Consider the following 12,031-nt stretch of genomic DNA (forward strand, 5'->3'; position numbering starts at 1 on the left):
TAAAGGGGCCCGCTCTAGGTCCCCAGATAAGTTCTCGTGGGCCCTGACAATACAGAACTTCTCCCTCCGTGCTAAATGTCTAGGATCCAAACACCTGCACGAATTCAGTATTTAAGTTTTGTTGTTTTGCCCGTATTGTAAGTTCAACCGAACTAGATATAACGCAATCATTTCTGTGTATGCACCGCACTGAAAACTTTTAACTACTCGCAAGTGAAATCACTTCCCTAATATATAATTAAACATTACATTTCCGCAATTTTTCGAAAGATAATATATTTATATACAGTAAAACCTGTCCAAAACGGAAACCTGCTAAGTCGGGACAAATATTCGAGGTATCGTGCGAGTCCGGCTAACTCAAGTTTCACTGTAATAAATTTATGGATCTAACAATAAATATAACAATTCATTAGTATAAATACTTAATATAAACTGTTAAATTTAAAGTATAAAATTCTTTAAAAAATAAATTTTTAAAAATACAGTATATAAATGTTTTATCGTTATAATAATAATTTATTTTAAGTAAAATGGTAAATTGTTGCAGGTAACTTAATGGATGATAACTTAGAATTCGATATCAATGCATTTAGAATATCAGAAATCGCAATCAGGAAAAACAGAGTATTGTTATCTTGCTGATATCGTCGGCTACAGTTTAAAAGCAAATCAAATTGTGTGATCCACCTTTTCGCTTGTAAACTGAAGGAGAGTGAAGTTTAAAAAAAATGGGCTTTATTGAAACCGTTCTTCAAATTCTCGGTAAGTTCAAATGATAAAAATTATTGAAATAATTCATTTTATATTCTGAAGCTTTAATAATTTTTAAAATAAATATTTAGTTTTGTTCCTATTTTCTTTGTAAATTTCAGTGTGCGTTGTTCAGTAATTACATTATATGAAAATTAAGTTATTTTATAATTTTATAGTTAATTAATATAATTAGATATTAGTTAATATTATAATTAATTAAGAAATAATTATATCTAAATTAATTATAATATTAATTAATATAATTAGATATTAGTTAATATTATAATTAATTTAGATATAATTATTTCTTAATGACTTTAAAAAAGATACAATAAAACCTGTGTAAACCGGAATCGCGCGGCACCAAATATTTTTTTCGGTTTGGCAAGCGATTTTTCAACACACAAAATCGTTCCGTTTCGAAGAATTTTCCGTTTAATTCAGGTTCCGTTTTGGACAGGTTTTACTCTATTTACATTACATATTCTTCAGTTTATACATATTGGCTTAGAACAGTTTACGTGTTGTTCGCGTTTCAATTAGTAGTAGTAGTAAAAATATATCTCGGTTAACTGACTTTAGAGCCACCTTATATCTATAATCACTCGTATTTATTTGTTAATTTTATCTCGAGAACTTCAACCTACTATTCTAAAATGACCGATTTTAAAAATACTTAGCAAGTTGAGAAAATATTGTTACCATAGGTGACTTACAGTCAATATTAAATAAAATATTATAGGGTTACTTAAGAATAAGCTGAGCAACCAGTTGCTCAGCTTTCTCGGCAACATTTAAAGTTTTGGTGGCGCCATCTGTTATATTTTATTTTAAAAATATTTCATATTTTTTATTATTATAAAATGGCAAATAGCTTAATTTTGAGGATAGGAATGAACTTTATAAAAGATTGTAAATGCTAATAACGAGTAAAATCGTCATTAAGTCCGACCCTACTGGAGATACACACGACCCATTATCTCCCCACCCCGTCGACCTTTAACCACCAAAATTTAATAGCATCAATCATCCTAATAAACAAACCTTCCTGCAAAATTTCAGAAATTTTCGCCAAAAAGTACAAAGAATTATTAAGCTTCAAACAGGGTGAACAGAATCGTGCCCTCCACACACCTATAACATACATAAAGAAATTACCCCTGAATATTTTTTGCATTTCTCGACGTTTCAAGGTGTCCTAAGGTAAAAAATATAATATTCTTGGGGAATAATTTTTTGACCGATCGTCATACTCATACTCTCCCTCTGTTATGTATAACAGCCGGTAAGGTAAAAATGAGATTAGTTAGAATTAAAGACGGTGACTATAACAAAAACAGTCACTATTTTATTCACTTTTACTGTTCCGGAATACGGTTTTTGACGACCGACTTCCTTTGCAGGCTACTTCGTCTTTTTTTCGTACTTTTTTAAAAATTCCCTTTAAAAACAATGAAAAAATATATCCGATTAAAAATAAAAATACTTCTAAACATGGAGCTTGTAAGCAAACAGATGTATACTTTCTTTTCCATCCATGTCACACCAAAAAGGGACAGCTAGATATTTATACATGCCAGCGCTTACCTCAATAGATAAAAAGCTTGAATATAATCCGATGTGGCATGGATTGAAAAAATAAAGCATATGTATGGTTACCAGCTCCGAGTTTTAAATGTTTATGTATTTAATTGGATATTTTTTCGGCAACCGGTGGCACGGTGGATAAAGCCATCCAAAACTGGTAGTTAGTAAGTCGTGGGTTCGCGCCTGGCCAATATGAAGTTTTTCGGGTTTTCTTCACATTAATAATACCTAAATAGGGACCAGTTTTCCATAGAAAGTTCTCCCGGTAGGAACCCCTCTCGGCATGTGTCGTGTTGCCAAACAAACCAATCCGAAACAGTGAAAGTGTTATGGTGATTGGTTTTGTGACACACTGTCCTTCAATTCTAGTTAATATTAATTATTCTCCAATGAAAAAATTTTTGAAAAATGAATTGCTAAAATACCAAAACACACGCTAAATCTGGCAACTATGCCTCCTGTATTGATGTCTTTTGCTGATGGCCAAGATCAAATCCGGACGGATCGAAAAACCACGAGGAATTTTTCGGAGATTGTCCGTGGGAAGCTCAAGCCTTTACCACTCGATTACCCCATTGCGGGCCTGGCCGAATTTATAATGGTTTGCCAAAAACAGAGTCTTTTTAGTGCCCGCAAGGCGGAAAGAGTTTACTTACTTTTTTGTTTTTAGAGGATATTGTTCAATGGGGAGAAGTTTTACGTAATTACAAAATTAGTGTTTCTCAATATTGTTAAGTTGGTTTCTTACTTGGAATAGGCCTAATGTGATATTACTTTACTATGTTTTCTTGCCATATTCAAGATTCGAAAATCAATCAGTAAGAATTCTTAAATAATTTATTGACATTAAAACGTTAGAAATTAATTTCCTTTTTACACATTCAGCCTATCAGTTTATAATTTTTATCACTACAGACAAAAATAATGAACAATTTGATAAATTTTAAGGAAAAACGCCCCTAATCCTGATTATATGGATGAACTTTGAAAGAGATAATATTGTCATTCTAAGATCTTATCTATTTTCTTTCATCTAACAAATTCAAAATTTTACGTAATTTAAACCATTGATTTAATGAATACGTATTTAGCAAAGAACTACGTTTTAATTTTTACAGCTATGCTGATTTAATGCAGTTTCCCAAACTTTTCTGATGAATCCCCTTTTGGTACACATAATTATTTTTTGTTTCAAAATGAATTTTTATCCCTCTTTCCTTCCAACACTTCTACTGCCCTTGACTTCCAGCGCTCCTTGAGTCTTTCATCTCCTCGAGGGCATCCACTTTGAAATAATTGATTTAATTTATAATGTATTATACGATTCCTATGGAAAATGATAAAATTAAACATTTCATTTTATTCCGGATTTGAATTTGGTTTATTAAGAATAAGATAAATAGAATAATCGAATACATCGCTGATTATAATTAGTATTTTAATTACAATACAAAAAATATACTACAATTTTCTGAAGATGATATTGCAGATTTCTGTGCAAGTTCGTATTAGTTTAACAAATTAAATTTGAATATTTTCTCTTGTTTCAGGTCTCGTTACTACCACTACTATAATTTACTCGCCATCTACTGATGTTTCTTCCAATTTGAAACTTTTAAATACCACGACTTCTCCTGAATTTTTATCTACGACGTACGCAATATTAAACGTTACTAGAGTAAATAATACAGACTTGAATAATTCGACGAACTTTCTTGACGTTTCAACCACTTTACATCAGGGCAATTCTTTTAAACCTACCGTTACTACAAAAATTGATCAAAGTAAGAAGCCCACAGCATCTTCGGGCGGAACCACAGGGACCGGGAAGCCCACAGCATCTTCGAGCGGAACCACAGGGACCGGGAAGCCCACAGCATCTTCGAGCGGAACCACAGGGTCCGGGAAGCCCACAGCATCTTCGAGCGGAACCACAGGGTCCGGGAAGCCCACAGCATCTTCGAGCGGAACCACAGGGTCCGGGAAGCCCACAGCATCTTCGAGCGGAACCACAGGGACCGGGAAGCCCACAGCATCTTCGAGCGGAACCACAGGGACCGGGAAGCCCACAGCATCTTCGAGCGGAACCACAGGGTCCGGGAAGTCCACAGCATCTTCGAGCGGAACCACAGGGTCCGGGAAGTCCACAGCATCTTCGAGCGGAACCACAGGGACCGGGAAGTCCACAGCATCTTCGAGCGGAACCACAGGGACCGGGAAGCCCACAGCATCTTCGAGCGGAACCACAGGGACCGGGAAGCCCACAGCATCTTCGGGCGGAACAGAACCTACTCCCACTGATGCACCTAAAAAATTAAGCCGTGGAGCTGTTGCTGGTATTGTAATAGGTGTTTTAGTGATTGTAGCCATTTTGATTGCAGTAGCAGTCATCTTCATAAAGAGAAGATCTCAAAGCGAAGACAGACGCCCTTTAACAGCGTAGCACGATATGAAATAGAAATGATAAGCGATCATAAACAATTGTAATATAAAACATTATTGTAAATTTAATTTGGAAAAATTAAAGTAACAATTACAAATTTTATCTTTTATTACATACCTCGTACACTCCTAGTGTACAGTACAGTACAGTACATATATAATGAATAAAGCTGGCTGCATGGAGTTTTCTGTGTTTTCTTCACGTATCTAACAATTAAACTGCTCTATTTACTTTACATAAGGGGTATTCAAAGTTTCGTATTGGGTAAACGACTAGAAGTTTGAGGACCTCATTACTACAAAAGTCATAAAATACTGAACAATTTCAATCAATCAATAAATAAAATAATTCTTTTACAATACAATTTTCATCAAAGAGTTACAAATTTAATAACAGTTGGAATAACGTTGAATTGTAATAAAGCATATATACAGATTTTTTTTAAAAAAGTAAATAACTTATTTATTTATTTAGCATTCTGGTACAAAGACCCTGATGCGAGAATAGAACAAAACATAAGTACACATAATCTTACAAAATAATATAAACATATTCTACAAATATATCCATCAATTGCAGTAACATAATAATATATTAATAAAAAATTACAAAATTCATCAATCACTCTAAACTAAATTCAATCAAAAAAAAACAAAACTTAAAGAACTACATGGGAGAACTATCCGAAACAAATTAACAACCAACTAGGTTAAAACTTACCTAGAAAAAGGAAAAACAACAGTTTAAATCACTCGTTCAAAAAAGAAATCGGATAGTCTCCCCATAATAACTTGATTTTAGATAGAGCACTGAAATGACATTTAATTAAGCGATTTTTATAAAAATCCAGCAACTCATTGCTAAACTTTCCCAGTTAAAAAGATTTCATTTAAAAAATAACTTTTATATTATTAATTATAATAAATAACGTTGCGTGTGTTACGAGATTTTATTACAAATTTTTTTTATATTTTTAATTATTATACAGTAGTAAAAAACATTGTATAATAATAATAATAATAATATATAAANTATATATATATATATAATCAGGAGTCATGGCAGTGATCCCCGGCTAAGTAAAAATACCATTGATGGACATATACAGAAATCAGAATTGATGATTTTTGATTTTCGGGGGTCGATTTCTCCGTTCCCAAACAACTGAAGTAATTCCGAATAATTTGTTCGAAAGAAAGTTGTTTTCTTAAGTAGTGTGCAAAATTTTAAGATTTTCTATAAAGCGGTTGCCGAAATATAAGCAATTGAGAAGTTTAAAAATAGCAAAAAAGCTTATTTGCTTCTTTTTCAAAATCCACTGGGTTTAGAAAGCTCAGATTTTAAGCTTAAGCCATTCTCGTTATCAGTGAGGTGCTGACAAAACTTCCAGATCGATAGGTCAAAGTTCACGGGGGTTTTCCATAGAGTTAATTCAGTTTTTACGGCTTAAGTTTAATGCTTATAAGGATATAATTGCATGGAAATAAATGAATTTTATTCAGTGTTACAAAAGCTCAAATTTATGAATTTAGACCACGGTCAAAATTCATAAATTTCTTAAAAGTTTTTTGTTTTGGTAAAGATAAGCTTGACGCTTGGAAGCGGTACCCACAAGATTTTTGCCTCTATTATTGTTTTCTACATTTTGCCCTGGAGGCGAAATGTAGAATAAAGGGCATCATATATCATTGTACATACGATATAAAAAGGGCAAACAATGCCCTTTTTTATATCGTATGTACAATGCGGTATGTACAATGCATCGTATGTACAATGCGGTATAAAATATAATGTACTGCACATACAATGTCCTTTTTTTTATAACTCGTGCCCCTCTTTTTTTTACTGTCTGTAGGCACTGCTGATGAGTAGCCAGCAGTGTCCTCTTCTTAGATGTAGATGTTGCATTCATAATTTACGATAAAAATATGTAACTGAAAACTGAAATTATAAAATCCACCAACGAATTAGATCGTAACTTAAAATTCGAATACGAATAAGAAAATAGAAATTGAATTAATTATTTAGATATATCAATATTAAGATTGAATAATAAAATGAAAATTAGGACCTAACAAAAAACATGCAATATGAAAAAAACAACAAATTATAAATAAATCTTACTGTCCATTACTGTATAAAGTTTTAGGTTATTCCAGCGTTAACAAGTGTAGACATTTGTGCCTATATTTAGGGAATTTCAGTAGCCAAGGGGAATTTTAATTGCGTAGAACTTTGCGAATTTTAAAAAGGATGTATCTCATACAAGTGTTTGCGACTTCTATTAAAATTCATTCAAGATAAATAAAATAATTTAAGATTTATTGGTGTGCTCGCTATCTCATAGCCAGTAATATTCGTAGCATTAATTAGTTTTAAATATTTAAATTTTAAAATATTTAGTACAGGACAGTGTCGCTTTTACGACCTAGAAAATTGTCGTTAAGTGAACGTTCTTTTTCTATCTCTTCAAAATCAAAATTGAGAATACGTTCTTGAAAATGAAAGTTTTAACTATAAAAGTGACTTGAAAAGGATTTTACAACTTTGAAAACATATTGAGTTTGAATTATAGCAAAACACGTCTAGTTTACCTCACAATGTGCAGAAATGTTGCTTCGTATTCAAGAAGACGAGACATTCCTAAACAACACTTTTAGTGATGAGCCGACAATGCCTCTTATTAGTAAAGTGAACACGCACAACTGCAGATTTGGGGCTTGAAAAATCCACAAGCAACTGAGGTACATGTTCGTGACGGTTCAAAAATAAATGTATTTTGTACTTTTAATAAACAGTGCTTTCTTTTTCCATGGTCGTCTCTCTAGATATTCTAGAAAATTTTTCCATTCCGCTCTTAAATGATGATGATACAGAAGGATTCATACACTTTCACTCCCTCATTCTCACTACTATTTTTAAATAAATTTGTCATTTTCCATTTTTTAAAATAAACATAGGCATAGATAGACATGTTTGGCATTTAGTATTGAGGTAAGTGTTTCTTTTTCTCTCTGTTTCTTTATTTTTTTCGCTAGTTTTTGTAATATCACAAATTTACTTAGTTCATTACATATTTCCATTATACTTTTCGCAATTTCTGATAATTGTTTTTTTTTTAAATCGTAAATGTGATGTATAGAAGTCACTTCTGTTATTTTATATTATAATAATTTTAAAATATTGTTCTACTTCATACTAATATTTATCACATGTTTATAAAGATCAGGATTATTGACAATTGCAGCTGGAGGTTAGGCGGAGTCATTTAGCTACGAATATAAAAATACCACAACTGTTTTTTCCCCTTATAAATAAAAAGCTTATTATTCTGTTACGAATCGTCTAAATTACAGTGTAATTGTGATCTCCAGATGACACCAACGTAAAAGTAATACAGTATGCCAATTACGTTTTCACTTTTGTTTTTAATTAAAAAATTCAAGTAATTCAACATAATTTAAAATTTGTGAAAATACACAATTCTAAATGTTAATATTTTTATGAACCAAATTGGAAGTAACATTTTTTTTTCTATTTTTCTTTTTTTTTTATAAATAGTAACTTTATATAGGCCTATAGCATAGCATACTTTTTGCTTAATAAAAAAAAGGCCGTAAAAATAACTGTATAAATTTACTGTATAACTGTATAAATAACTGTTTTTAATGCAAACACAAAATTTATTAAATGAGCGTTGTGTTTAATTAAACTGAGCTATCATGATTTTCTAATAAAAACTAGAACACTAAATTGTGTTGTAACATGCCTTGAAATATATAGGCCTATATTGTATACTGATAAACAAACCTATTTTATTTTACTTGAGAATTTCAAAATAATGATGGATTAATATTATCCAGATAGAACTAATATAAAAACATTTTTTTTTTTATTTAAAGAACAAAAACATTGCAAAATAATATAAGTTGCAGAGTTGATATAAAATCAAATTAATAAAGTTTCAGTATTAAAAATTTCATACTTTTAAATAAATTCTTAGTGAAAATAAAAATAATAAAATGTAATATTTATATTTAATTGAAATGATGATTGATTTTCTCTGCATATAGCATGATAAAGTTAAATTTTTCAAAAACTATCAAAAACATATTGTTCTTAATATTGGTATAATGTTGATAAAATACTGATATTAAGTATAATTTAGCTTTAGAAAATTGTTTGGAAGTATCAATTTAATATCTTATAATAAATGATCATTAAATATATAGTTATATAATGTGATGAGCGATAAAATTGAATGTAAAATTTTTAGTCAATGAAAATTATTTATATTTTAATCTGAAAGATTATGTCAAGACAACAGATAAAGATTTTTCTCAAGAACACTTCATCAATATAATTGGTGTAGGTAACAATTATATTTTCTTAAAAAGAGAATGTTTGTTCTAAATCAGATGTATTTTGATCACTTTACAGNGACCTCGACTACCATCAACATCATTCAGACAGCAGACATCTTACTCACCCCCACACTTCAGGCCAACGCCCTCGCTAATCACTTCGGTAGGGCTCGTCAGACAGGCACCTTTGCCCCTCTCGGCCCTCCCCGGCAGGGGCCTCTTCTCCAAGACGACAGCCCATTTCACATAGTAGAACTACAAAGGGCCCTTCATCGGACGCGACGTAAGACCCCAGGCTCTGACGGGGTATGTGCGCAAGCGTTAAGATCTCTCTCCTCGGGGGGAAGAAATGTACTTCTGGATAAATTGAATGATATCTGGTCCAGGGGATCTTGTCCTTCAGAGTGGACAACCGCCACGATAATCCCGATCCTAAAACCAGGCCGAGAGGCGACAGACTGTTCAGCTTATCGCCCTATCTCACTCACATCACACATAGCTAAGGTGTTTGAAAGGATGCTTCTAGACAGGATTCAGATCATGGCTGTCCGGAATGACATTTTCCACAGGCATCATTTTGGGTTCCTTCCCTACAGGGGGGTAGAGGAAGCGCTGGTTGTTTTACACCATCACATAGCAGTGGCAAGAGCGAGACGCCACTGGGTCTACTTGGTGGCCTTGGATCTGGCGGAGGCATACGACTCCGTCTGCCAAGAGGGCCTCTTGGCCAAACTGGAGCACTATGGCTTCAGAGGGAGGTTACTCAGGTGGCTAACCTCATTTCTTCGTAATCGCACTTTCCAGGTTCGCTGGCGAATGGCGCTCTCCCACCCCAGGGCCTACCCACATGGTGTCCCGCAGGGTAGTGTGCTGGCTCCGTTCCTTTTTACTCTATACATGGCCNTTTAGTTATCAAAATAACAATTTAAACCATATTTATTAACAATAATAAAATGTTATATAAGAAAGAATATACAAATGATAGCTAAAATTGCATTTTTGTTTAAATGTAAAAGTCTGTAAATGCCATTATTTGTGAGTAATTCTTTAAAAATCGAAAAGCCCGTCTCCAACCTTCGAAGTAAAATGTAAATAATTACTATAAATTCACTTTTTTAATCGTCTTTTTTTTAAACTCTAATTAGCTAATTTAATGTTCTTAGACACTATTTAAGCAAGTAAACATTTTAGAATCGTCAAATGATATTCAAAACAAATTTTTATGTGTAGAACAAAAAAAAAATAATAATTAATTTAAACAATATGTTTTTACGAAATGTTAGCAGAATTAATACCAAGACATCCAAAGCAATAGCTTGATTAATCAATAGCAAGCAGTGTCACTATATTATTCTACATTATTTTACTATAAGTCACGTACTGTACAGTAATCTTAGTATGTACAAAAAATTAAACAAAAGTTAGTTAAATTTATATTACGAATGGAATAAAATTATAATTTTAATCTCCAGTACTTGTCTAAATTTTTAATATTTTTAGCCCGAACAATAATAATAATCAATTAAAGAAAGCACAAAAAAATTTCTTTACTCCGTGAATAAAAGCTAGTTTCTATTGTTGTGCTGTTACTATTATTTTCTAGACAAATGAAAATAAGGTACGATGACAAATTCTTATTCTCATTTGTTTTATGAATCGGAGAAATAATTTTGTTAGTAGGCTATACAAACGCATTGATATCCACAAAAGACAAAAAGAGGTAATAATCAGAGAATCTACATTCTATTCTTATTGTGTTAGATCTAGAATTTGCTTGACCAATTTTACTCTTACGCTTTTCCCTGGGTTTTATTTTTTTATTTATTTTTGACAAAATGGCGAGTCTTTTTAATTTCACGTTAATAAAACAAAGATGAATTGTATGTACTGTAGTACATTAGTGAGATGAGCAATAATACTTTTTAAATAATGGACTCGTTATATCGTTACTTCCGATTGGATAATAGAACGTCATGTGGTTACTATGGAAAGGATTTTTTAAAAAATTTGTTATAGAAGTGTCTAAAGTTTAAATTTTTCCCTCCAAACTTGATACTTCCAGCTGAAGATATGGAATAGATTAAACGCTCTCCTTTTCTCCCACCGGCTAGGTCATAAACAAAGCAGGGTGTCGATTGCTCTCTGTAAGGAAAGAACTAATGCGGTCACCGATACTAAATGTGAAGGGAGACTGATCTCCGACCTCTCCTGGATGATGCTGCCCGGGGTCGATTGTTTATTTTACTAATCGCGCATTTTTCTTTCTCGTGTATCTTCGCACGTCAGACAAATACATTCCTTAGAGCAGGGGTTCCCAACCTTTTTGTGGAGCGGGAGCAAATCGGATTTAAAAAAATTAAATATTATGTCCTTTATTATAACATACATTTTGTAACATATTTACTATAACATATATATTTATTATAAAAGCCGAATTAATGCGATCTTTGACACTGCATTTCGTTTACTAATTTCTCACAGTTGGGAGTGTAAGATGATAATCCCGATCGTAAACAATCTTCAATGTTGGCATTACTAAGTTGAGATCTGATTTTTGATTTTATAATATTCATGATGGAAAATAAAGATTCGCATAAATATGTGAAACCAAAACAGAATTTGATTTTGAAGGCTCCTTTTTTCAAAAGATTATACTTTTTAGTAACTAAATTACAAAAGTTTTCATCGGTATCGTGAGATTTTAATATGATGTCATTTTGAAAATCTAAAATCTCTTCTTCAATTATTGATGCTTCTTTTTGAAGAAGTTCTGTTATAGATTTAGCAGTTTCAGTAATGTGTACTTATGTAGTAAAAGGATTTACAAAAATTGTAGCCACGGGTTCGATAATGGTAAATTTCTAGAATTTACTTTCAAACT

The 12,031-nt window shown here is 32.1% G+C and overlaps 1 protein-coding gene across 2 annotated transcripts; it reads left to right on the forward strand.

Moving 5' to 3' along the window:
* Window positions 1-625: 625 nt before the first annotated feature.
* Window positions 626-4,807, forward strand: LOC111632470 (apomucin-like). 2 transcript variants are annotated; one of them, XM_023376884.1, is made up of 3 exons: window positions 626-765; window positions 3,894-4,163; window positions 4,203-4,807. In XM_023376884.1, exons 1-3 carry the CDS (start codon window positions 732-734, stop codon window positions 4,784-4,786), a joined length of 888 nt encoding a protein of 295 aa, XP_023232652.1. In that variant the 5' UTR covers window positions 626-731; the 3' UTR covers window positions 4,787-4,807. The 2 variants fall into 2 exon arrangements, with proteins under 2 accessions (XP_023232652.1, XP_023232651.1); XM_023376883.1 differs by having other exon boundaries at window positions 3,894-4,807.
* The last annotated feature ends 7,224 nt before the right edge of the window (window positions 4,808-12,031 follow it).

This window comes from Centruroides sculpturatus, unplaced genomic scaffold (genome assembly GCF_000671375.1).
Source record: "Centruroides sculpturatus isolate CEXI.00-Female unplaced genomic scaffold, Cexi_2.0 scaffold661, whole genome shotgun sequence".
NCBI classification, from domain to species: domain Eukaryota; kingdom Metazoa; phylum Arthropoda; class Arachnida; order Scorpiones; family Buthidae; genus Centruroides; species Centruroides sculpturatus.